At 49.4% G+C, this 27,595-nt stretch overlaps 1 protein-coding gene across 1 annotated transcript; it reads right to left on the bottom strand.

The window, feature by feature from the left end:
• Window positions 1-21,254: 21,254 nt before the first annotated feature.
• On the bottom strand, window positions 21,255-21,671 carry LOC141100314 (histone H2B 1.1-like). Its single transcript, XM_073588705.1, has one exon. It carries the CDS (start codon window positions 21,650-21,652, stop codon window positions 21,272-21,274), a length of 381 nt encoding a protein of 126 aa, XP_073444806.1. The 5' UTR covers window positions 21,653-21,671; the 3' UTR covers window positions 21,255-21,271.
• Window positions 21,672-27,595: the final 5,924 nt, after the last annotated feature.

Genomic DNA, 27,595 nt, shown 5'->3' on the forward strand with positions numbered 1-27,595 from the left:
CTTCTCTCTGCGCTGCACCCGTTAGCTGTCCAATCAGGATATTCACTTTCTGGCATTCAGACAGAGGGTAGACTTTAAACAAACTGTACAGTCTCTCTTTAAATTCACTAAGGGTATGTGACTCACCCGAGTACTGCGGTAGCCAGGCCGCTCCTGGTATGTAAGGCAAGGACAGCGGCATTATGGAGACTGCTGCAGTGGGCGCTCCTCCTTGCGGGGCTGCTGGGTTGGCGACGGCGTCCGCCACTGCATTGTTGCTTGGCGCGGACATTCTCTTCCTCCCCCCTAGATAACGTTAGCCAGGGCCGGGGGTTGTGTGAGCTCACCGGCGACCGCTTCGCAGGCCCGATGCTCCGGGCTGTAGGCCTCAGCTCCTCCTATTCTCGCGCGCTGTCCTCTCTTCCCGCGCGGCACTTCACTTTTGCTCTGTGGCGGGCCCTGCCCATGGAGGCCTGCCCCTTCTTCTTCCCACTCGCGCCAAGCAGCGCGGCAATGGTGGCAATTGGCGCCAATTTCACACACAGTCTTTTACACAAACACAGTCTATGGCACACAGGACCCGGGGGGTACCGGGTTCCGTAATCCTGTTCGGGACGCCAAATTGTGTCACCCTTCCAGGGCTGTGGGGTACTCGGTACCGGGCCGGTATCAGTGGGATGTGTCACAGCAGTGGTGACCCGGACCGTGGCCCTGGGCGCCCAAGTAATAGGAAGATGTGAATGGTGGAATGTAGTTAGATGAATAGTTTGTGACGCCACCTGTGGTGCTCGGCAAGGGAGGTGTTAAGCCGACGCTGCATGCAGATCCGCTGGGACTGATGGTATGGTGCAGCAAGGATGTAAAAGCTCCCCACAGGTGAAGCTATAGTCCCAGGGCAGTGTGGATGTGGTTGGCACGGGGATGTAGCAGTGCCGAAAAGGTAGGAAGCAGACAAGACACAGCGGGGTGCAATTTCTGTTCCTTTACTTGATAACTGCAGTCCTGGTCCTGATTACAGATGGTATTGGAGCAGGCTAGCCTGGAAACAATTCAGGGATTCTCTCTCAGCAGAAGGGTTTGTGCAGTCTCCTTCCTAGTGCCTATTTGAATGAAGTACTCCTAGTACTGAGTTACACTGAAGTTCCTCCTAATTCTCTTCTACTAGCACTCCTCGTATGGCAGACCGCTGTAGCCGCATTCCTCTCTTGGCTCACTCCGTGCTGTTGAGCCTCCGAGTCTTAGGTGAGAGTAGGTCATTTACAGCCTCCTACTCCTCTGGTTTCTGTTGCAGGACCGTTAGTATCTGTACAACCGTGGAGACCAGGCTCCAGTTCATGCGCTCTCACCGGGAGGGAGCTCTCTTTCCTCAGCTCAACCTCCAGCTTCTCTCCACACGTCTGCACACTTCACCCTCTGCAGACTAACTAACTAACCACCCCCTCCTCTTGGCCCTCAGAGCGCACTCCTCCCCTTAATCCCGGTTCAGAGTTCCCCCTGCTGGCCTGGAGTGGAACTGTGTTAGGCCGGTTTCACATTAGCGCTTTTTAAGCGCACGCACGGCCGGGGGTAGCTCCGCCCCCGAGCCGGCTCTCTGCCCGGCGTGCCCGCCCCTTGCTTGTAGCGCCGCCTACTAGCGGACAGCGGCGCCTGCGATCGGCGCACCCTATCTTTAGCATAGGGTGCGCAGATCGTGCGCAGGCCGTGCGCTAGTTGCGCTTTGACCTGCGCTGCGCACTTTTGACGGTGCGCCGTGCGCGCCAAAATCGAACTTTTCGGATTTTGGCGCGCACGGCGCACCGTCAGAAGTGCGCAGCGCAGGTCAAAGCGCAACTAGCGCACGGCCTGCGCACGATCTGCGCACCCTATGCTAAAGATAGGGTGCGCCGATCGCAGGCGCCGCTGTCCGCTAGGAGGCGGCGCTATAAGCAAGGGGAGGGCACGCCGGGCAGAGAGCCGGCTCGGGGGCGGAGCTACCCTCGGCCATGCGTGCGCTTAAAAAGCGCTAATGTGAAACCGGCCTTACATGCATAGATTGACTGCGAGAGAGACCCATCATTGCCTCCAAGCCTGGCATTACCCTCCCCTGGAGGAAGGCAAAGCCACTGTGGCGGTCATACTCCTGGGGGCGCCACAGTTGTAAAATGTAAAAATGACATTTCCCAGTGAATGCATTTGTCTTGGTTGAAAGCAGTGGTAAACTTCAAAAATGCATCAAAAACGCTATGTGTGAAGTTAGACCAAGGTGTGGAGGAGCATTTTTGTTTTTGGCTATTTATTTTGCCTTATATACAAGTCATTACCCTGGAAAGGATGTTCCATAATATTATTTCCCAGGAAAATCCATTTTTGTTTTAGCTTTTGTTTGATTTATTGTGAGTGTTAGGGCCCCGTCACACATAGCGATCTCGCTAGCAAGATTGCTACTGAGTCACAAGTTTTTTGACACAACAGCGATCTCACCAGCGAGATCGCTGTGTGTGACAGCGATCAGCGACCGGCCCCCCTGCCGGTATCGCTGATCGCTGTAGGAAACCGCTGGACATTTCTTTTGGTGCTGGTCTCCCGCTGGCCAGCACGCATCGCTGCGTGTGACAGGCAGGAGACCAGCGATCTGCTGGTAACTAACGTACACATCGGGTATCCAAGGGACGTGCGTCCCTTAGATACCCGATGTGTACGTTAGTTGCCAGCGTGAAGATGCAGGGAGCTGGTAACTAACGTACACATCGGGTATCTAAGGGATGCACGTCCCTTGGATACCCGATGTGTACGTTAGTTACCAGCTCCCTGCATCAGCGCGCAGGTAACTAATGAACACAGCGGGTATCTAAGGGACGCACGTCCCTTGGATACCCGATGTGTATGTTAGTTACCAGCAGATCATGCTGACAGCTCACCAGCGATCACATAGCATCTCACCAGCGATCCTGACACGTTGATATCATTGTCGGGATCGCTGGTGAGTCGCTATGTGTGACTCCAGCTTTAGAATCTGTTCAGTTTGTGACTATCCGCCATTTTCTTGTTGTGTTCTGGCTGCTGGTCTTTTTCCCCTGGTGCTGGGTTTGCCTTTGGTCAGGTGATTGTATCACCCTTTATTAACCTACACCTGTCTCCTATTCCTTGCTGGACAACAGTGTTAATCCGCTTGAAGTCTGGCTTTGAGCTTTGCCTTCTGTGTGTTTAACTAGTGCAGTTCTGGGACCTCTGGTTCTGCTGGTCTTAGTTTCTGTTTGCAGTTTGTTTCTGTAGCCTTTTCAGCGTTTCTATTAGGAGGTGACCCATTTTTGCACCCAGTCCTTAGATCTTTCAGGGACCCACTTCCCCCTATCTATAGGTCTTCGCTGAGATTAACCTAGGATCGTCGGTGGGTCTATTCACAAGGAATGGGTCGCCCACTAGGGTATCAGTCTAGTCGCAGTGCAGGGTCAGTTTTCCCCCTCTTACCCTAGTTCTGTGCTGCAGAACTGTAACAGTGAGTCTGTAAAAGTGGCGTAAGACTCTGATAACATTGTTCCCGGCAATAACCTGGGAGTCAGAAATGCATCCAGGGGTCTTCGTCATGCTATCTGAGCACTGTTCCTATCGATTTCCACAATTTTTAATCCATCTGCAGACCGCCGGGGGAGGGGGGGGCGCAGCAAAAATGCTCAAATTTCCCATAGACTTCCATTGGGCTCATTGCTCAGTTCGAGCACCCGAGCACTCCAATTTGCTCGACCCAAGCAAGGAGCACCCGAGCATTTTCATCCTGGTTTGGCTTCAAGAGTGGTGTTCTGTGCCCCCCTACAAAGTGGGATAGGAAGCTAGATTGACTTGATATGTGTGTGTTTGCTGTGCTCCACATGACAGGAACAGTTTTACCTTGTAAACCGCCTTGGCCTCTGCTCTCACCATCAGCATGACTGATATTTTCCTTTATCCCTGTTTTTGTATTACCTTGTTAATCTGGTTGGTGTATTACAGTACATTATTACTCCCTCCTTCCCTGGGTGGGGGAAGGTTTCAGACTGAGGGCAGATTCAAGAGCTAAGACAAGGTATGTGGCACCGGCATCTTCAAAATCAGAAGTAATCTGGGAAACAGGGTGAGTTAGGGCGCCCTTAGCGTTAGGGACAGGGAAGGAGCCCGCGGTTCTGGGATGCCCAACAACAGAGTCTTGACAGTATGAGACTGCAGTATAAATATAGCAGTGCAATTTTTTTTAAGAAACAATTTCTTTTTTGGGGGGTTTTGAGGCCAAACTGTAGCCCGATAAATACTGTATAAAATTTCACTGCTCCACAGCATTACTGTGCCATGCAAATTTTTTTCAACTCAGATGGAGGTATAAGACTTCTGTATCAATATAGCGATGCTATTGAGATCCAACCAAGTTTGACTGAATGCATTTGATGCACAACCACACAGTAAGAATGGTGTACAATATTTCACTGCTCAGAATAATTTGCAGGATTAAGAGCAAAACGAATGTTATTAGCCCTGAAAAGAGGTTTTGGCATCAGTTGCAGCATAAAGATTGTTCAATTCACCCTATCCTCTCCAACACGATCCTTTCAGCACAATCTCTCCGTAAGTGCTGCTAACAGCAGTATTACTATTGATTATCATTAGGCCTAACAAGGGCTGTTGTTGTACTTAACAGAAATAAAAATGTGATTGAATCCTTGGCTAATATGCAGCTACAATTCTGTCCCTCTCTCATCAGCGCCTTTCCCTACGCTGCCTGTATCAGGGATACAGTTTGCCGAGCATAGCGTCATGGGTCTTATTTAGACCTGATGATGCTATGCAGCCAGCCAAATACAGTAATGCCACAACCAAGATGGCTGTAGTGACATGGGGACAGTGTCACTGGGGTTAAACCTGAGGGCGCTAACAAGGGAGGTGCGCCACTAGACAGAGTGTGCGGAGACCAAGGAGTGAAGTGCGCACTGGACCTGAGCTTAGCCAGTCACGTGATCACAGGGGCTGGAGCTAACTGGTCAAGTGATCACAGGAGGCGGAGCTACCCCACACGAGGACAGGGAGCTGGCCGAGGGCACAGAATACAAGGGAGAAAACCAATGATGTAGTCAGAGAGCAAAGCCAAGGGTCAGAAGCAAGATGGGAGGAGGTAACCGGGGACAAGACAGACGAGTAACCAGAGGCCAGCCAAGGGGTCAGATAACCAGGAGGGACAAGTCAGTACTGAGCAGAAAGACAGAGACAACAGTCAAGGTCAAACCTGGTCATACACAGCAAACAGACACATGCAGATGAACAACGATACAGAGAGTAACCTGGGTCAGCGACCTCAAACTGATTAGGTGGAAGTATCACCGACACTGAACCCAGGAACTACCAGCATTAAGTAGCCGGACCTGGACCAAAGCGATGAGGACAGACTTAACCCTGACCTAACCAGGACGGTGCCAGGACCACCCCTTCCTGAGTCATGACAGTACCCTCCTCAAGGGGGGCCACCGGACCCCCAGATTTCCCAGGAAATTCCCAGGAAATTGGGCATGAAAAGCCTGCACCAGACGATTGGCATGAGCCGATCGAGCAGGAACCCAAAATCGGTCCTCAGGACCGCACCCCTTCCAATGCACAAGATACTGAAACACCAACGGGTTAACCACTTCCATGATCTCATAAGGGCTGATAAACTTAGGCCCTAATTTCGCCGCATGAACCTTAAACTTAATGTTCCTCGTAGACAGCCAAACTTTATCCCCAACCTGGAGCGTAGGTCCCACAGCCCGTCTCCTGTCAAAAACCTTGAACTTCCTCTGAGAATCCCCAGTATTCCTCTGGACCTCCCGCCACAAGTCCCCCAACCGCTGTACAGCTACATCAGCCCCAGAGCAACCGAAGTCCAAATGGGAGAACTCCCCGAAGTGTGGATTGAACCCATAATTACAGTAAAACGGAGACATGCCTGTGGAGTGATTAAGACGGTTATTGAAGACAAACTCCGGTAAAGGTAATGCATCACACCAATCATCCTGTCTGGAAGTGGAGAGACAGCGCAAAATTTGCTCCAACTACTGGTTGGTCCGCTTAGTCTGGCTGTTGGTCTCTGGATGATATGCAGACGAAAAGGACAATGCAAGACCCAGCCTTTTGCAAAATGCTCTCCAAAGCCTGGACATAAACTGCACTCCACGATCAGACATCACATTCAAGGACACACCATGCAAATGAACCACATACTGTACAAACAACCTGGACAAAGTTTTCACAGAAGGCACTCCCGTCTAATCCGCTATGTCTCGGATAACTCTCTTCTCGACCCCTTACAATCTGGTTTCCGCTCTTTACACTCTACTGAAACTGCCCTCACTAAAGTCTCTAATGATTTAATAACAGCTAAATCGAAAGGTCATTGCTCCCTGCTGATTCTCCTGGATCTCTCTGCCGCATTTGACACTGTGGATCACCAGCTCCTCCTCACTATGCTCCGCTCTATAGGCCTCAAGGACACAGCCCTCTCCTGGTTCTCCTCCTACCTCTCTGACCGCTCCTTCACTGTATCTTTTTCCGGCTCCTCTTCCTCTTCTCGTCCCCTTACTATCGGGGTCCCGCAGGGCTCAGTCCTAGGCCCCCTCCTCTTCTCTTTATACACTGCCCCTATTGGACAAACAATCAGTAGATTTGGGTTCCAGTATCATCTCTATGCTGATGACACCCAAATATACACTTCTTCTCCTGACATCACCCCTACCCTAATTCAAAATACCAAGGATTGTCTGTCTGCTGTCTCTAGCATATTGTCCTCCCTCTATCTGAAACTAAATCTCTCTAAAACTGAACTTCTTGTGTTTCTCCCCTCTACTAACCTCACTCTACCTAACATCGAAATAACCCTGGAGGGTTCAACCATAACTCCCAAGCAGCATGCCCGCTGTCTTGGGGTCATATTCGACACTGAACTTTCCTTTACTCCGTACATCCGATCACTCAGTCGCTCTTGTCACCTGCATCTTAAAAGCATCTCCAGAATCCGACCTTTTCTCACCTTTGAAACTGCTAAGACTCTTACTGTCACTCTTATTCATTCTCGTCTGGACTACTGCAACTCTCTTCTGATCGGTCTCCCTCTTACCAAACTTTCTCCTCTCCAATCCATCTTGAATGCGGCAGCCAGGGTCATATTTCTGTCCAGCCGCTTCACCGATGCCTCCATCTTGTGCCAGTCATTACACTGGCTACCTATTCGCTACAGGGTCCAGTATAAACTCATCTCTCTCACCCACAAAGCTCTCCACTGTTCTGCACCGCCTTATATCTCCTCTCTCATCTCTGTCTATCGCCCTACACGTGCCCTCCGTTCTACAAATGACCTAAGACTAACATCCCCCGTAATCCGAACCTCGCACCTCCGTCTCCAAGACTTCTCTCGTGCTGCTCCAGCTCTCTGGAATGCACTTCCCCAGACGATCAGACTGATACCTAGCCCTGACCTATTCAAGCGCGCTTTGAAAACCCATCTCTTCAAACAAGCCTACCACATCAACTACTCAGCAAGCTAACTTTGCCCTGTTCCCTCCTTCCAAATATTATTCTGAATCTGCACCCTACTATTCATCTGTCTCCACACCCTTCATGCACACGATAACTGCACTTGATACTTGTCTATTGCACTTAAACACACGGGCTGATGACCGGATCATGCAGCTTTATATGAAAATCCCTATTATAATTGCCAGACCTGAATTAACAAGCATTTCTCACCTACTGTGTCCCCCCATTTCCTTGTAGATTGTAAGCTTGCGAGCAGGGACCTCACTCCTAATGTCACTGTTTGAATTGTCTTAACTTGTATTGAATTTATTGTCTGTACATGTCCCCGCTTAATTGTAAAGTGCTGCGGAATATGTTGGCGCTATATAAATAAAAATTATTATTATTATTATTATTATTAAGGCAAAGCCAGCAAGGGTACGAAGTGTGCTTGTTTAGAAAATCTGTCCACAACTACCCATATGACGGTATTGCCCTTGGAAGGGGGAAGGTTGGTGATAAAATCCATGGACAAATGTGTCCATGAGCTATCAAGAACTGGCAAAGGCACCAATTCCCCAGTCAAGATCCCAGGATGACCACTTAGAACCGAATAATGGAACTCTCGAAGCACCCTGAGGTGAAACTGAATTGGAACAAACAGTTTATCAACCAGTTTGGATGAGGGAGCTTGAGACTGAGCTTCTCGAATCTCCTGTTCCAACCCTGGTGAGACATCAGCCACCACCACCCCTGGTTGAAGAATGGAGGATGGAGGTTCAGTATAAGAAACCAGATCCAGACTCCGGGACAAGGCATCAGCCTTCACATTCTTGGATCCTGGACGAAAAGTGATCGAAAACTGGAACCGGGAGAAAAAAAAGGGACCATCTGGCCTGCCTCGGGGTCAATCTTTTAGCAGACTCAATGTATGCCAGGTTCTTCTGATCAGTAATCACTGTAATAGGATGAGCAGCCCCCTGCAGAAAATGCCTCCATTCCTCAAAAGCCAACTTCACCGCCAGCAGTTCCCGATTGCCCACATTGTAATTTCTTTCTGCTGGGAGAATTTTTTAGAAAAGATGCAAGGTGTTACAGCTTCTGGAGTGGACCCTCTGAGTCATGGCACCAACCCACCCAGGGCGAGCTGACCTAGTGAGGGAGTGTCAGGTGCAGACCCAAGGGGGTAAAGTACCATGACGGCTGGAACCAGGCGGCCGGCTCACAGAAGACACAAATGAGTGTGTCTAGCAAGGTGCATCAGGAAATATGCAGAGTACAAAGGTGTGCAAAGCGTGGACACAGGAGCACGCAGGGTATAGGACAGTACAGGGCAAGTGTACGGAAGTACGGAGGGTTCAGGACAATACAGGACGTATACATGGGAGTGCGCTAGATACTGGATAGTGCAAGGCGAGTACACAGGAGCACATATGGCACGCACTGACAAGCATGCCCGGGTGCAGGCAAAGCAGGGCGCATGAAAAGGAGCACACCAGAGCACAAAGTTAAACAGAGCGCGTGCTCAGAGGCAAACCAGAGTACAGGGTTAGGAAGAGCGCGTGCTGAGGGGCACGCCTGAGTACAAGGCAAGACAGAGAGTGTGCTTAGAAGCACAACAAGACACAAGGCAGGAGCTGAGCGTGTGCTAAGGAACACAACAGAGCACAGAGCAGAGCGTGTACTAATACCACGACAGAGCAGAGGCAGAGAATGTGCTATGGAGCACAACAGAACACAGAGCAGAGCGTGTGCTGGGAAGCACGGCAGAGCACAGAGCAGAGGCAGAGCGTGTGCTATGGAGCATGACAGAACACAGAACAGAGCGCGTGCTGGGAAGCACGGCGGAGCACAGAGGCAGAGCGTGTGCTATGGAGCACGACAGAACACAGAGCACAGCACGTGCTGGGAAGCACGGCGGAGCACAGAGCAGAGGCAGAGCGTGTGCTATGGAGCACGACAGAACACAGAGCAGAGCGCATGCTGGGAAGCACGGCGGAGCACAGAGCAGAGGCAGAGCGGGTGCTATGGAGCACGACAGAACACAGAGCAGAGCACGTGCTGGGAAGCACGGCGGAGTACAGAGCAGAGGCAGAGCGGGTGCTATGGAGCATGACAGAACACAAGGCAAGGGACCTGAATATAGAGAGCGACAGAGCAGGGACCAATCAGGCCTAGCAGGGAAGCACAACAATAATCAGGCACCTCCCATTGGAGGAGGTGGGCTGATATAGGGCAAGAGCACAGGGACCTTCCGGCCACAGCACCGGAAGTGGTGACGTCAGGCGTGGAGTCCTCGCCCCAGGTGAGCGCAGCGTGACACAAGGTCTCAGATTGGTCAATGTGGCAGGCTCTTGGGACAACACCGCCCCCACTCCCATCACAAAGGGTTCAGATGGATCTGGCTGAACCAGAACCAGGGCAGTTATAAAACAATTTTTCAGAGTCAGGAATGCCACTACTGCTGAGGCAGACCAGTTCTTCACATCAGCCCCCTTTTGTGTCAAGTCTGTGAGGGGTTTGACCACCTGATAAAACCTTTTAATAAACCTCCGGTAGTAACTGGAGAATCCCAAGAAGCACTGAAGACCCTTAAGGTCTCGGGGCTGCACCCAATCCACAATGGTCTGAACCTTTTTGGGATCCATGCGGAAACCCTCACCAGAGACAATGAACCCCAAGAATGACAGTTTCTGAATAAAAAAAACGAGCAATTCTCTAATTTAGTGAAGAGCTGATTCTCCCTGAGCCTCTGGAGAACAGCCCGTAGATGACCAATGTGGGCTGGTTTATCTGATGAATAGATTAAAATAACTTCTAAATATATGACCACAAACAGCCCAATAAAATCAGAGAACACATAATTGATGAAGTTTTGAAAAACCGCAGGAACATTGGTCAAACCAAATGGCCTAACACGATTTTCAAACAACCCTTCAGAGGTAAGAAACGTAGTCTTCCACTCATCCCCCTCCCATACCCAGATAAGGTTATAAACCCCCTGCAAGTCCAACTTATAAAACCATTTGGCCCTGGACAATTGGCTACACAAATTGAGAATGAGTGGAAGGGGATATGTGTTTCTTATCGTGATTTTATTAAGTTCCTGAAAGTCAAGGAATGGGTGAAGACCACCGTATTTTTTTTTACAAAAAAGAACCCTGTAGCTCTCAGATATATATTCCTTCATGGCGACCAACTCAGCACCAGAAAGGTTGAACAATTGTGCCTTAGGCAATTTAGCCCCTGGAACCAGATCATTGGCACAATCAAAAGGACGGTTGTCATGAACTCATTTTCTGCTCCACCAGTTGAGAGTTCCCCTTCCGTTCTCCCTCTGGTGGTGACAGGAGATAGTGCGGTTGGTTTAAGTGGTAGTGATCTGCCACCTGATGAGGAAGATAACGATTGGATCTCTGGAGTATCAGACTGGATATAAGACAGCCGACGACCTATCCTAGTGCTGGTGATTCAGTCTGCTTCTCAGGTCCTGGACTTCAGCTCTCTTCCAGTCTTCTCAAGTTAAGTTTGTTTTTTGCTAATGTTCACACTTGCGCTTGTTTGTCAATTCAGTTTTTTGTGTATTCAGCCTGCCCCGGCTGGGGCTATGCTGAAATTCCACTCCTATTAATCAGTATTTGCCAATCTGCTTTTTGTCCCTTATTAGATTGGCCTCTTTTTTGCTCTGTCTCAGAATATTTCAGAGTGCTGATATAGGTTTTGAAGTCTAGTGACTTCAGGGTTAATTTTGGTATCAGAAGTGTTGGACAATATTTTTGTAGGTTTTTTGGCAGATTGGAGACAGTGTCTTTCCTTTTCTGTCCTTTTTAGTTAGTCGGGCCCCATCGTTTGCTCAGCCTATTTTCCTGCCTTTGTTTGTATTTTAATCTTGTTTCACCGTCAATACATGTGGGGGGCTGTCTTTCCTTTGGGGTCTGCTCTGGGGCAGTTAGTTTTCCTCTTTTCCTGCTTTAGGCTTATGTAGTTCTCCGGTTGTGACGAGGCGTCTAGGACCAACGTAGGAACTCTCCACGACTGCTGCTAGTTGTGCGGTTAAGATCAGGGATCTGCAATCTGCAAAGTTACCAACTTCTCTGGTTTTGAGACTTAGCTTGTTGTCTTTTTTTCCTCCTCAGTTTCCCATTCATAACAGATGGTGCGGTGGCAACCCCTCAGCCTGATTTTCAGAGAACACATCCTTGAAGTCCTTTAGGTACTCCAGAATACTTTCCAGACCGACAGACGACACAGATGCAGAAATCAGACATTTATTTTCACAATTCGGACCCCATTTAACAATTTTTTAAGCCTCCCAGTCAATGACTGGGTTATGACATTGCAACCAAGGGAACCCCAAAACCAACCTGGAAGGGAGGTTGTCCAGAACGAAACAGGCTATATGCTCCAAATGAACAGGGCCCACTTTAAGGACAAATTCCTTAGTAACCAAGTGGATCCCATCCTTGGTGAAGGGAGTAGAGTCAATGGCCACCACTTTCATGGGTTTACCCAACCTGACTGTCCCTATCTCACAATGGGCCTCAAATTTCGAGTCAATCAAGTTTACTGAGGATCCACAATCCACAAAAGCAGAAGAGGGAAAAAACAATTGTTCACACCCACCTCCACTTTTAGCAACAATTTGAAATTTGAGAAAAAAAGTACCTGAGGGTCTGGGTAAACTCCTCCGCAGTTACCCAGACCTAGGCGTTTCCCAAGACCTTGGAATCCGGCAGGCAAGAGGGACAGTCGTTTCGCCCATGGCCCAGAGCTCCACAATAGAAGCAGAGTTTGTTCTCCATTAGATGTCTCCTTTCCTTTCTTTCGAGGAGACCGCCCCCACCTACATGGGCTCAACCGGTGATTGAGGTGCAGGTTTAACCAGCAATAATGAAGCTTCACATTGCACCACTCCTCTTTCATGCAGTCTATGGTCCATACAGACGGCCTGCGTCATGGCGTCCTACAGAAAGTCTGGCGGGGGATGCAGAGCCAATCCATCCTTTAAATGCTCGGACAGACCCCTTCGGAAAAGCCCTCTGATGCAGAGTCATCCCAAGACACTTCTGATGCCCATTGCCTAAACTTCGAACAATACCACTCAGCAGAGCGTTTTCCGTGGGTGAGTCCCATAATCATGTCCTCTGCCAATCTCACTCAATCGGGTTCATAGTAAATCAGACTCAAGGCCTCAAAGAACCAATCCACAGACAGTCTTTCAGGAGAAGTGGGAGATAGGGAGAAAGCCCAAGCCTGCGGCCCCTGTCATATCAGAGATATCACATATTCCCACCCTTTGACGCTCATCACCCAAGGACCGAGGGTGCAGGGAAAACAATAATTTGCAACTTTCTCTAAATACCCAGAGCCTTTTTTTTATCCCCATTAAAATGTACCTCTAAATGTGAGGAGGTCGGGGCAACCAGCCTTACTGCTCTCCTGTTTTTCCCTAAGCCTGTCCCATTCCATCCGAAGGAGACCTGAGATAGAAATGTTAATGTATAAAAGCATAAAACAGACAAGGATAACAGAAAACAGCAAATATACAAAACAGACCCAAAGTATAGAGGTATAGGGAAGGATAATAATGTACCAACCAAATGAGAATAGGACAATGAAGATAGCATGCACCAAAAAAACAGCATGCAACAATCTCCAGTAGAAACAACGACCTCCAACTCAGCTCAGTGACTCCAAGAAGCTAGGAAGTAAAACTTTCACTGGCAAGGAACAGGAGATCTGACCAGATTTTATAGGAAGATGAAATGACCAGGTCAGGGACAGCTGTGAGATGGAGTTTCAAGTTTCTAACCAGTAAAGAAAGGATTGTTAACCTCTGCAACACCAAAGGAAATGAAATAAATTTAATAAATAAATTTAATATGAAACACAAACACACCTGCTAAATGGAAGTTCTGTGATTCACAATACGTAGTGATTTTCAAACTCCGGATCTTCAAGAAATCTGCCTCTCACAGACCTGTTAGGTTTTTTTCTAAAGTCCTCCTACCCTCCTGTATAAAAGACACCTGTCCACACATTCAATCAATCACACGCTAAACTCTCCACCATGGCCAAGACCAAAGAGCTGTCTAACGCCAACAGAGACATAATTGTACACCTGCACAGGCTGGGATCGGCAACAGGACAAGGACAATATTCAAGCAGCTTGGTGAGAAGACAACAACTGTTTGTACAATTATTAGAAAATGAAAGAAGCCCAAGATGACTGTTAATCTTCCTCGGTTTGGGGCTCCGTGCAAGATCTCACCTCATGATGTAAGGATGATTCTGAGAAAGGTTAGAAATCAGCCTAGAACTACACAGGAGCACCTGGTAAATTTCCTGAATAGAGCTTGGACCATAGTCTCAAAAATTACTATTAGTAACATACTATGTCACCATGAGTGTTAGGGCTGGCGGAACGCACCAAATAAGAAGGTAGTAATAAGGTGCATTCGCAGCCCGGGGTCCCCAATGAAGACATGTTACACCTGATGCCCGGTAATGGCGGACGCTATATGGCGGTATAATAGAAGAATACATGCGGGTTAAAGTAACTTGGTGTGTACAGAGACGGACTCTGTTGCTTCACAGAACCACACTACCGCGGAATATAAATGCTGCAGTCTGTTAAAGCTCACAGAGCTTGGCAAAGTGAGCGCTAGTGTACAGTCACAGAACTCTGCCCCAAAGACACAGGGTTAGAGTCCCTCTAGACCCACTAAGCGTGCGGCATCGCACCTATGAACACCACTAATATACGCTGGCTGCCGTGGAGTGCATCAAGTGCACAGTGGCATACAGGCAAAGCCACTACTTGGCACTGATGCTAGTCCCTGACTCTGCATTCTACCTGCACTAACTGGCAAGGCTGAACAACACATGCGTACCAAGGTTAGGGGTTTCATAATGAGTCATTCACCAGAGACATTCATACGTGCATACAACACTCACTCCACATGGTCTATACTAGCGCACGGCCATGCGGCCATGCGATCCTTTTGTAACTGCAGCCTTCCAGGACCTTGCTGATAGCCCAATCCAAGCTGCTTGAGGACCTGAGCATGTGACCTCCGACCACCAATGAGCGTTCGTCTCACGGGCATGCTCAGATGGAGAAAAGCAGGACAGTCCCAGAGGCGTCTGCTCGCTGCTGACTAATGCTGGATGCTATAGCTGAATCTGGGGCGGCAGCAGCAACCAATCGCATAGCATTAGCCTGAGCAAGACGCTGGGACCGACATCTCTGCCGAGCAGGAACCTCTCCGGCTTAAGAAGAATGGGAGACTGCAGAGGACATGGCTTGAGATTTCCCGTGTCCAGTGGTGGGAACTCGATGCCTAACATGGCCCCCCCTCCTTGGGCCTCGCTACGCTCATAAGCTGCAATGAGCTGAGGACCATGAATGTGCTCAATAGGTTCCCAGATCCTGTTCTCTGGGCCATGACCCTTCCGATCCACCAAGTAGCACTTTTTCCCATGTACCACCTTGCATCCCACAATAGCATTCACCTCATAATCGTCCGTTGAGGAACCCGATGTCCTAGCAGATGACTCGGAAAACCGGGACATGTGAACGGGTTTTAGGAGGGACACATGAAAGGTGTTGGTGATACCTAGGCGTGGGGGAAGGGCCAGACGATAAACCACAGGGTTGATCTGTTCCAGGACCTTGAAAGGACCTATGTAGCGAGGTGCAAATTTAGTGGACTCAACTCGCAGCCTGATGTCACGAGCAGAGAGCCACACTAAGTCACCAGGAGCAAAGTTCAGAGAGGGGCACCGGTGTGCATCAGTGGAGACCCTCATTCTCTCCTTTGAGGCTCAGATGGCATCCTGTGTGTGGTCCCAAATGTCGCGCGCCTCCACCGCCCAGTCTGCTACCCTAGAGTCAGTGGACGACACCTGCATGGGACACATGGATGCTGGCCGTGGTTAAGGAGGAATGGGGTCTGTCCAGTAGAGTCAGCTACGGTGTTGTTCAGTGCAAATTCTGCCCACAGTCGCAAGGATGCCCAGTCATCCTGCCTGGCCGAAACAAAATGTCGCAGGTATGTGACCAGGGTCTCGTTGGCCCTCTCTACCAACCTGTGATGTTTCAGGAGCAGACAACGTCTAAGAGTGGACCCTCTGGGTCGCGGATCTGGAGCCCCTGGGGCGAGCACGCCAGGTGATGACCGACCCCTATACAGGGATCGTTAGGGGCAGGACTGCAGAGGTCAGAACCGCGACAGCCAGTACTAAGAGGGGCGGCTCACAGGAGACACGGGTGAGTATATCGGAAGAGCGATACTGGGTACCAGGAACACCAAGAGTGTACACGGAAGTGCGCCAATTACAGATAGTGCGAGACAGGTAGCCGTGAGCACGTATGGCGTATAGCGAGTAATACGTCCAGAGGTAAACAAAGCAGGACGAGTGCCAGGAGCACGACAGAGTACTGAATGGAGCAGCAGTCACGCCAGGAGGTGTTACAGAGCACAGGGACAGAGAGTACCAGGAGGTACGACAGAGCAAGGGACAGAGACAGGATACTAGAGTGTGCCAAGAGGCACTACTGAGCATGAAGCAATGTAAAAGTTCAGAGCAAGTGCTAGGAGCACAATAGAATACCAGACAGAGCAGAGGACCTGAGAACCGCGCACGGCCTGACTTGGACTAAGCAGACCCAGTCAGAAAGCACAACAATAAATCAGGCACCTCCCATAGGGGAGGATGGCCTGATATAACACATGACCAAGACAGGTTCCGGGTCAGATCCTAGCCAGAAAGCACATGACTACTACAGCTTCCGGATCAAGTCCTCCATTACCATAGAGGAGACTGACCCGGAGACAGCACTGACAGGTGCGCGCAAGAGCAAATGTTACATGGAGGAGCCCCTAGGATGAGAGCTGCACGTGCGCACCCGGCAGAGGCCCCGGAGGGACCGCTGTACCGGAGGAAGTGACGTCGGGACCGAAGCCCCGCCTCCTGGTGAGCGCGGCATGACAGTACCCCCTCCTTTATGCCCCCGCTCTCTAGAACTGGAAAATAGCACCTTGACACTAGGAACGGGATCCAGACACTTCCTAACTGCCTGAGGACAAATCAGATCCAGAGTCTCACAACGAGAAAATTTGGTCTCCTGCCATACCCTGGAGGACTCCACGGACGGAGAGTCGGAGGCAGGTGCACCCAAGACAGAACGAACCGGCAGGGGCACACTGACATGCTTGGAGGCCGAAGCGGTGGTGCGATTACTGGAAGTTAATTCAGCCTTAAGAGGCGAGCTGTCGGAGGATGGTTGCTTGGGAACTTCCTTCCTGGCACAGAGCGGACAAGCAGCCACAAAGTCTTTAACATCCTGAGCAATAGACGGCCACCAGTAGTAGTGGGATAAATGAGAGAGTGTCTTCTTGATACCAACATGGCCGACAACCGGAGAAGAATATCCCCAGGATAACACACCTTTACAGTTACCTGTAGATACGAAGGTCTCCCCCGAGGGCTGGGATGTCAACTTGACGGAAGTCACAGTAATTACCTTGGACCGGTTGCTTGACAGATCTGGAGACTGACTCTCAGCCCCCTTCTCGACAATGTCACACGTCACAGACCGGTTGCTTGACAGATGTGGAGACTGACTCTCAGCCCCCTTCTCGACAATGTCACACGTCACAGACCGGTTAACGGATGGCGGACCTGTAACTGCCGAAGACGAGCAAGCAGGGTTCTTCGGAGGAACGGACAGCAGGCAACTCTTTTGACAGAACGGTCCCCAACGGAGTATATCTCCGGATTACAAGTCCAGGGTCGGCCCGTGAGTTCGTAACCAAGGAAGGCCAAGAAGAAGGGTACGAGCCGAAGTCGGCAATACGTGGAAGGAGATTAGCTCCCGATGACAAGTGCCAATCTGCAACTCTACTTCCTCAGTGACCTGGTTAACGGTGTCCTGCAAGGGCTTACCGTCGACCGAAACTACCGACCTAGGAGTCTCCAGGGATCTGACAGGAATCCGAAACTTCTTAACTGCCTCGAGACTAGTAAAGTTACCAACTGCACCAGAGTCCACAATAGCCTTCACAGTGCAACTCTCGGAGCCGAACTTCAGGGACACAGGCACAGTAAGGGGTAAAGGGAATCACATACACTAGAGGAGAGCTCACTTACCAGTCCTAGGCGGAGAAAATTCCCTGGCCTCTTGGGACATGAGCGTAGGAAGTGGGAGGCATCCCCACAATAGAAACAGAGCCCTTGTGCCTGCCTCTTCACACGACGCTGTTGAGCTATCTGGAGACGATCCACCTGCATAGGCTCAGGCCCGGATCTACTGCGGATAGCTCGGGTAACGGATGGAAAGAACTGCGCATGGAAGTGAAGAGGCGGGAGGCCTCTCTCTCTCTGGCTGACTCGCGGGTGCGCTCCTGGTAGCGCAAATCAATGCGTGTCACGAGATAGATGAGGTCCTCTAAAATGGTAGGAGTATCTTGGCCCGCCAGTTCGTCTTTGATCCGGCTGGACAGACCATGCCAAATGGCCCCTATGAGGGCATCATTATTCCAACCAAGTTCGGAGGACAAGGTGCGAAAACATATTGCGTATTGTCCCACTGTTAGACTACCTTGACGGAGATTAAAGAGTGACTCGGTGGTGGAAGCGAGGCGACCCGGCTCGTCGAACACCTTACAGAAGGTGTCCAAAAAGACGGAAAGCTGAGAGACGAGTGGGTCGTCCCGCTCCCAAAGGTGATTAACCCATGCAAGGGCCTTCCCCTCTAAGTGAGAAGCTATGAATGCTATTTTAGCACGTTGGGTGGGGTTATGCTGTGGCAAAAACTCAAAATGCAAACGACACTGATTCAAAAACCGGCGACACAACACAGGGTCACCACCATACCGAGGTGGCTTACATAAGCGCAGTAGCGAGAGAGGAACCATGGCCTGGGCAGAAATGGATTGTATAGATAGGAGCCGATTATCTACCGACGACATATAGTTGAGGATCTGGGCCTGGGAGTCGCGTTGCTGCGCGACTCCCTGCTGGAGACTGGAAAACTGGGCAGCATTCCCAGGTTCAGAGGACTGTAAGGCAGATAAACAAGACTCCATGGACTTAAGAAACAACATAATTCTATTATGGTTTTCCCGGAGAAACGCCAGCTCCTTTTGGACGGAAGCCGTAGTACCAGCGGGGTCCATGGCCTGATTATACTGTGACGTTTCAGGAGCAGACAACATCTAAGAGTGGACCCTCTGGATCGTGGATCTGGAGCCCCTGGGCCGAGCATGCCAGGTGATGACTGACCCCTATACAGGGATCGTTAGGGGCAGGACCGCAGAGGTCAGAACCGCGACAGCCGGTACCAAGAGGGGCGGCTCACAGGAGACACGGGTGAGTGTATTGGAAGAACGACATTGGGTACCAGGAACACCAAGAGTGTACATGGAAGTGCGCCAATTACAGATAGTGCGAGACAGGTAGCCGTGAGCACGTATGGCGTATAGCGAGTCATATGTCCGGAGGTAAACAAAGCAGGACGGGTGCCAGGAGCACGACAGAGTACTGAATGGAGCAGCGGTCGTGCCAGGAGGTGTTACAGAGCACAGGGACAGAGAGTACCAGGAGGTACGACAGAGCAAGGGACAGAGACAGGATACTAGAGTGTGCCAAGAGGCACTACTGAGCATGAAGCAACGTAAAAGTTCAGAGCAAATGCTAGGAGCACAATAGAATACCAGACAGAGCAGAGGACCTGAGAACAGCGCACGGCCTGACTGGGACTAAGCAGACCCAGCCAGAAAGCACAACAATAATCAGGCACCTCCCACAGGGGAGGATGGCCTGATATAACCCATGACCAAGACAGGTTCCGGGTCAGATCCTAGCCAGAAAGCACATGACCGCTACAGCTTCCTGATCAAGTCCTCCATTACCATAGAGGAGACTGACCCAGAGACAGCACTGACAGGAGCGCGCAAGCGCAAACGTGACATGGAGGAGCCCCTAGGACGAGAGCTGCGCATGTGCACCCGGCGGAGGCCTCGGAGGGACCGCGGTACCGGAGGGAGTGACGTCCGGACCGAAGCCCCGCCACCTGGTGAGTGTGGCATGACACAACCCGTTCATCTCAGGATGATAAGCTGAAAAGAGATTCAGCTCAATACTGAGTAGGCGACAAAGGTCTCTTCAGAACCGAGACGTGAACTGAGGACCTCGGTCGCTGCCAATTTTGTCAGGCATACCGTGTAGGTGAAAAATGTGCTTAATGAACAACGCTGCCATGGCCCATGCAGAAGGTACTCGTGGAAGAGGCACCAGTTGCACCATTTTAGAGAAATGGTCGGTGACTACCCTGATGTCTGTGCAGCTACGGGACTTAGGTAAACCCACCACAAAGTCCATCCTGACCATTTCCCAGGGCCTGTCCGCCATCAGCAGGGGGTAAAGTAGCCCAGCAGGCCGTTGTCATGAAGACCTATTCTTGGCGCAGGAGACACATGCCCGGATATAGTCTCCGATGTCACAGGCCATATGCGGCCACCAGTACGTCCTCGCCAGAAGCTCGGATGTCCTCTTGATCCCAAAATGTCCACCCACCCTGGACGAATGAGCCCAAGAGAGAACCTCCGGTCACAAATTAGGTGGCACAAAAGTCTTAACCGGGGGCACAGACTCAAGCGAAACCGGGGCCACAGTCATAGAATCAGAATCATAGAATCGTAGAGTTGGAAGGGACCTCCTGGGCCATCTGGTCCAACCCCCTGCTCAAAGCAGGATTCGCTAAATCATCCCAGTCAGATGTCTGTCCAGCCTCTGTTTGAAGACTTCCATTGAAGGAGAACTCACCACTTCTCGTGGCAGCCTGTTCCACTAATTGATCACTCTAACTGTCAAAAAGTTTTTTCTAATATCTAATCTGTGTCTCCTCCCATTCAGTTTCATCCCATTGCTTCTAGTCTTTCCTTGTGCAAATGAGAATAAAGATGATCCTTCTACAATGTGACAGCCCTTTAGATATTTGTAGACAGCTATTAAGTCTCCTCTCAGTCTTCTCTTTTGCAAACTAAACATTCCCAAATCCTGCAATCTTTCCTCATAAGACATGGTTTGCAGACCGGTCACCATTCTGGTCGCTCTTTTCTGAACTTGCTCCAGTTTGTTGATGTCTTTTTTAAAATGTGGTGCCCAAAACTGGACACAATATTTCAGATGAGGTCTGACCAAAGAGGAGTAGAGGGAAATAATGACTTCACGTGATCTAGACTGTATGCTTCTGTTAATACATCCTAGAATTGCATTTGCCTTTTTTGCTGCTGCATCACACTGTTGACTCATATTCAGTCTGTGATCTATTACTATACCCAAGTCTTTTTCACATGTGCTGTTGCTTAGCCCTATTCCTCCCATTCTGTATATGCTTTTTTCATTTTTATTGCCCAGATGTAGTACTTTGCATTTTTCCCTGATAAAAACCATTCTGTTAGTTGCTGCCCACTGCTCCAGTTTATTTATATCTTTTTGATATAAATAAAGTCCTCAGACTCTCAGAAGGGACAATTAACCAAGGCTCCTCTTCCTCTGATGACTTTATGGAACAGGAGAGAGCATCGGCACAAATGTTCTTCTCCCCAGAGAGAAAATGGAGGGTGAAATGGAACCGAGAGAAGAACAGGGACCATCTAACCTGGTGAGAATTTAGCCGCTGGGCGGTTTGTAGGTACATCAAATTCTTGTGGTCGGTGTAAACTTGGAAGGGAAAATGAACCCCCTCCAGGAGGTGTTTCCACTCCATGGTTGTGGGTGCAAAGCACAGAGCAGATCACTTGGCGCTGGTGTACTTGGTGACAGCCTTGGTGCCCTCGGACACGGCGTGCTTGGCCAGCTCTCCGGGCAGCAGCAGGCGCACAGCGGTCTGGATCTCCCGGGAGGTGATGGTGGAGCGCTTGTTGTAGTGAGCCAGGCGGGAGGCTTCCCCTGCGATGCGCTCAAAGATGTCATTGACGAAGGAGTTCATGATGCCCATGGCCTTGGAGGAGATGCCGGTGTCAGGGTGGACCTGCTTCAGCACCTTGTACACATAGATGGCGTAGCTCTCCTTCCTGCTCTTCCTCCGCTTCTTTCCATCCTTCTTCTGAGTCTTGGTCACAGCTTTCTTGGAGCCCTTCTTGGCCGCTGGTGCAGACTTGGCAGGATCAGGCATGATGAGAGCAGAATGTTCTCTTCACTGGAGAAAGAGAATAATGATCATCAGGAGGAGGAGCGCCGAGAGATGGCTGCTCTGGCATGAGGCTCCTGAGTTTTTTAGTTTTTTACCCCGTTAAATTGTTAATTCTCCCTTTGGTTCACTCACCATTGCGTAGCTACAGGATTCGGCAGAGCTGGGAGTAGTGTGGAGACTGCGATCAGCTGGGACCGGTGTCTTTCTGTCCTCGTGGAGCTCCGTGCCTGGATTCAGCTGGGAGAGAGTGAAGCTGCTGGCTGCCTGCCTTGTACCCATTTCCAGCATGCAGATGATCCCAGGATAGGAAACCTGGTGGAGTGAGCGGTGCTGGAGTTGTTCTGGAGATCTTGTGGTCCACATGGAGCTGTAGGGCTACAGGATTCGGCAGAGCTGGGAGTAGTGTGGAGACTGCGACCAGCTGGGACCGGTGTCTTTCTGTCCTCGTGGAGCTCCGTGCCTGGTTTCAGCTGGGAGAGAGTGAAGCTGCTGGCTACCTGCCTTGTACCCATTTCCAGCATGCAGATGATCCCGGGATAGGAAAGCTGGTGGAGTGTGCGGTGCTGGAGATGTTCTGGAGATCTTGTGATCCAGGTGGAGCTGAAAGGGTGAGCTGGGCAGGTTTGGACTGACTGTTGGCGTGTCCCCTGATGTCCCTGTCTTGTTGCATCCATGCCCTCCCCCCCAGCAGTGCTGGGAGCACCCTTTATGGAAAGTTGTACATTTAACTCTGCTAAGCTGTGACTGTTCAGTCTTTATAGCTACAAGCTGAGTGTAGTCATGGCCACTGCACTCTGTAAACCTACTCTTATGATTTCAAGGGACGATTTATTATTCTGGAATCATCCGCAATTTCTCATGGACTCCCCTTCTTGGAGCATGATTGCTAATTCAACAATTGAGTACATAAAATCCATTACTTCTGTGAAACCTGTGGAGGTGTACTGCAAGAGAGGTAGGAGAGGAGGAGTCCTGGCACGCCTTCGGAGGAGAGGGTTCAGAACAGCTCTTCCTTCACTCCACTTGGCTAATGTCCGTTCCTTATCTAACAAAATGGAGGAACTGAACTTACTTTGTAACATGAGATCTGATATGGCCAATTCAGCTGCTCTTTGTTTTACTGAGACCTGGTTGAATGACACCATCCCTGATTGTAGTCTGGATCTACCTGGTTTTGTTATCTACAGAGCTGACCGTGATTGTGTAGCTTCAGGTAAACAAAGGGGGGGTGGGGTATGTCTCTACATCAACACTAGCTGGTGCTGTGATGTTAACATACTGGGAAAAGGTTGCTCTCCAGATCTAGAGTACCTTGCACTCAATTGTAGACCATTTTACGCTCCAAGAGAGTTTTCATCTATGGTTCTGGTTGCAGTATATATTCCCCCTCAAGCATCTGTTAAAGCTGCTATTGGTGAATTAGCTTGCAAAATATCAGAATGGGAGAAAGGATCTCCTGAAGCATTTGTGATCGTAATGGGGGACTTTAACAAAGGAAAACTCAACCTGGATCTCCCCAAATTTACTCAACATATAAACTGCTTCACGAGAGAGAACAATACGCTTGATCACTGCTATACTGTCTTAAAAGGGGCCTACAGGGCAGTGAGGAGAGCAGCAGTGGGCTTTTCAGATCATTGTCTAATTCATTTAATTCCAGCCTACAGGCAAAGGTTGAAAACATCCAAACCTACAGTTTATACAAAGAAGACATGGTCTGAGGAGGCAAAATTGCAACTGCAAGCATGCTTTGAATGCACGGACTGGGAGGTATTCCAGGAAACATGCTCGGGTCTGGATGAATGGGTTGATGCAGTGTCCTCATATATCCGTTTTTGTGAAGACACGTTTATTCCATCCAAATCTGTCCACTTTCTGGGAAACAACAAGCCGTGGTTTACAAATAAAGTCAGGTTGATCCATAAGAGAAAAGAGGAGGCTTATAAAGCAGGCGATATTACTGAATTCAAGAAACTTAGGAACTCGCTATCTAAAGAGATCAAGTTAGCCAAACACGAGTATGCAAAGATTCTGGAGGAAAGGTTCTCATCAAAAGATACTAGATCTTCATGGAGAGGATTAAGAGAGGTCACCAATTATAAAAGCCACCCCACTATAGTGAACCCCAGCAGAAGTCTGGCAGCAGAGTTAAATGAATTCTACTGCAGATTTGAGGCAAGCTCTACACACAGTGGCTATTCATCTCTAAGCTCCTCAGTCTGTTCATATAAAGATCATTCATTGTGCAACACCCAAGTAGTGATCTCCGAGGCAGAGGTGATACGCATCCTGAAGGGACTTAAGGTCAAAAAGGCACCTGGCCCTGATGGTGTATCTCCAATGTGTCTGAAAGTATGTGCTACCCAGCTTGCCCCTATACTGACAAATATATACAATGTGTCACTGAAAGAGTGCGTTGTACCTCAGTGTTGGAAAAATTCCACAATTATCCCTGTCCCCAAGAAAGTGGGATCCTCTGAGTTGAACGACTATAGACCAGTAGCACTCACATCTGTAGCTATGAAAGTCTTCGAAAGAATTATGATGTCCCACCTGATAAAATTCACGCAGAAGCTATGGGACCCGCTTCAGTTTGCCTATAAGGAGAATCGTTCGGCAAACGACACTGTCAATCTGGCACTGAAGTACATTTTGGATCATACAGATGAACGGCACTCATATGTCCGGATTCTTTTCATGGACTTTAGCTCAGCGTTCAATACCATTGATCCGAATTTACTTCATAAGAAAATGGTAGCTCTTGGAGTCCCTCTCAACTTATGCTTGTGGATTTATAACTTCCTGACAGCCAGGATACAGAGTGTAAAAGTTGGACCATTCACTTCGGACACCTTGGTCACAAACATCGGGGCACCTCAGGGGTGTGTTTTGTCCCCGTTACTGTTTTCTCTCTATACGAATGATTGCATCTCTTCAGCAGACTCAGTAAAAATCTTGAAATTTGCCGATGATATGACACTGATTGGTCTCATCAGGGGAAATGCTGAAGACTTGTATCGGAGTGAGGTGGAAAGAATATGTGACTGGTGTAAAGCCAATAATCTTGTACTCAACACTAAAAAAACTGCTGAGATGGTTGTGGATTTTAGGAAAGATCAACATGAGATACTTCCAATCTACATCCATGACGAAGTGGTTCTTAGGGTCACAGAGACCAAATTCCTTGGTGTTATCATCTCTCATGATCTTAAAGGGGGGAAAAACGTGGATGCTGTTATAAGAAAAGCACAACAGAGGATGTTCTTCCTGCGTCAGCTGAAAAGATATGGTTTGTCTAAGAATCTGCTGATCTTATTCTTTAATGCTGTCATCAGATCTGTGATTTGTTCCTCTCTGATAGTCTGGTATGGGGGAGCCACTGCGCATGACAAACTCCGCTTACAAAGGACTTTCAGAACAGCAGAGAGAATTATAGGCTCCCCCCTGCCTAAAATCCAGGATCTTTATGATAAGAGTATTCGATCCCACGCATTGAAAATTTCATCCGATCCCTCTCACCCGGGACACTCCTCATTCCAACTACTCCCTTCAGGACGTCGCTTCAGAGTCCCCAAATGCAGTACCAACCGCCATATGAACAGCTTCTATCCACTCTCTGTTCAACAATTAAATCGTCATGTGTAGACTATATACTGTATCTGTCTTGTTAGATGTTACTTGTTGTATCTGTTGTTATATATTATGTTGCCTCTTTGCCACAAAGAATTCCTTGTATATATGTAATATGTACTTGGCGATAATAAATTTGATTGATTGATTGATTGATTGAACTTCATAGCTAGCAACTCCCTGTCCCCGATGGAATAATTTCTCTCTGCCGTTGTGAAGGTCTTGGAGAAAAAGAAGCAAGGATGCTTCCGACCTTGAGCACCCTTTTGGAAGAGAACTGCTCCAGCACCAACAGATGAGGCATCCACCTCCATTATAAATTATTTTTCTACATCGGGGCGACGTAAAATGGGAGCCTTAGCGAAGTGAAACTTAATAGAGAGAAAGGCATTGGAGACCTTCTCTGACCACAATTTGGGAATTGCTCCCTTCTTGGTGAGGGCTACCAAAGTTAAGAAGTGGGGAATGAACTGGTGATAATAGTTAACGAACCACATAAAGCGCTGCACCGCTTTGAGAGAATGGGGTTCCTGCCAGTCCATCACAGCCTGTAGCTTGGCAGGATCTATAGCCAATCCCTGGGTGGAGATGATATAGCCCAGGAAAGGCAAAGACTCCTGCTCAAACACACACTTCTCCAACTGGGCATAGAGGGAGTTTACCCATAGGAGGTCGAAGACTTTGCAAACATCTCTCCGGTGGGAGTCTATATGTGGAGAGTAGATGAAAATATCATCCAGATAGACTACGACCGAGGTGGTGAGCATGTCCCGAAAGATATCGTTTACCAAGTCTGGAAAACGGCAGGAGCATTACAGAGCCCAAAAGGCATCACCATATACTAGTAGTGGCTGTCCCTGGTATTACATGCCGTCTTCCATTCGTCCCCCTCATGGATGCGAATCAGGTTGTAAGCACCACCGCAGATCAAGTTTAGTAAAATCCCTCGCTCCCTGCAACCTATCAAATAACTCAGATATCAGGGGCAGAGGGTACTTGTTCTTAACAGTGATGGCAATAAGACCCCTGTAATCTATGCATGGATGTAGTTCTCTGTCCTTCTGCACGAAGAAGATCCCCGCCCCCACAGGTGACACTGACTTCCTAATGAATCCTCTTGCCAAATTCTCCTGGGTGTACTGAGTCATTGCCTCTGTCCCTGGGAGAGACAGTGGATAGACTCAACCCCGGGGAGGCTCAGCACCAGGCAAGAGATCAATTGGGCAGTCATAGGGGCGGTGAGGCGGAAGGGTCTCCGCAGCTTTCTCGGAGAACACGGAATAGTGTTTTGGGGAGAGAGGAAAGATCTGTGGGTACCTCTGTAGTAGCAACCTGAGCGCACTCCCTCTGACATCTATCCTCACAGGATTTACTCTATCCCAGAATTCTCTCTGAGGATCACTCTATATGAGGGGAGTGGTAGTGTAGCCATGGTATCCCTAAGAAAACCTCATCAATTACCTCAGGAATGACTAGCAGGAAGATAACCTCCTGATGGGATGGAAACATGTATAGAGTAAATGGGATGGTCTGATGAGTTATCTGTGAGGGCAGTGTCGACCCATTTACCACTCGTATGGTCACTGGTTTGGCGAGCATCACCAGAAGAATTGAGTGCCATTGGGCGAAGGCAGAAGACATAAAGTTGCCCTCCGCCCCAGAATCCACGCAAAGCTCTACCGTATGAGTGGAAAGGCCAATGGTAATTGTCTCCTTGAAGGAATTTGGAGGAAAACGCCGCTGTGTCTAGTGAACCACCTCCTACGGTCACTAAACGGGGACGTTCTCCTGACCGCTGAGGACATCTGGAAACAAGATGTCCTGACTGCCGGCAGACGTGATTCCGCACGTGACACCTCCATGGCCTCATGTGGCTCAGATGCCTGGACTGGAGATTCCAAAGGTTTGGCGAAGGTGAGAATCAGCTGAAACCTCTGCCTACACTGGGCTCGCTCCAACCTTCGCTCATTAAAGCGAAAGTCGATGAGAGTTGACACTGCTATTAGTTACTCCAGTATGGCGGGATTCTCCCTAGTGGACAAAGCGTCCTTTACATCAGTGGTCCCCAACCTTTTTTGCACCAGGGACCGGTTTCAAGCAAGACCATTCTTCCATGGCCCGGCAGGGCGGGGATGGAGGTGTGGCAGGGGCGGGGCTTTGGTCATAAGGGGGCGGGGCTATGGACACGGTTGTAGTGTAGCAGTGCATACTTATAATTAAATAACATTTATAATGTGACTCAACTCACCATAGGTTTTGAATGAGTGCTCCATCACCCCCTTCTCCCCATCATTG

Source organism: Dendrobates tinctorius, unplaced genomic scaffold (genome assembly GCF_039654945.1).
Source record: "Dendrobates tinctorius isolate UK_male_01 unplaced genomic scaffold, ASM3965494v1 ptg000011l, whole genome shotgun sequence".
Classification (NCBI taxonomy): Eukaryota; Metazoa; Chordata; class Amphibia; order Anura; family Dendrobatidae; genus Dendrobates; species Dendrobates tinctorius.

Excerpts from the sequence above, each read along its gene's own strand:
- LOC141100314 (XM_073588705.1), bottom strand. The coding sequence starts at position 21,652 with ATGCCTGATCCTGCCAAGTCTGCACCAGCGGCCAAGAAGGGCTCCAAG.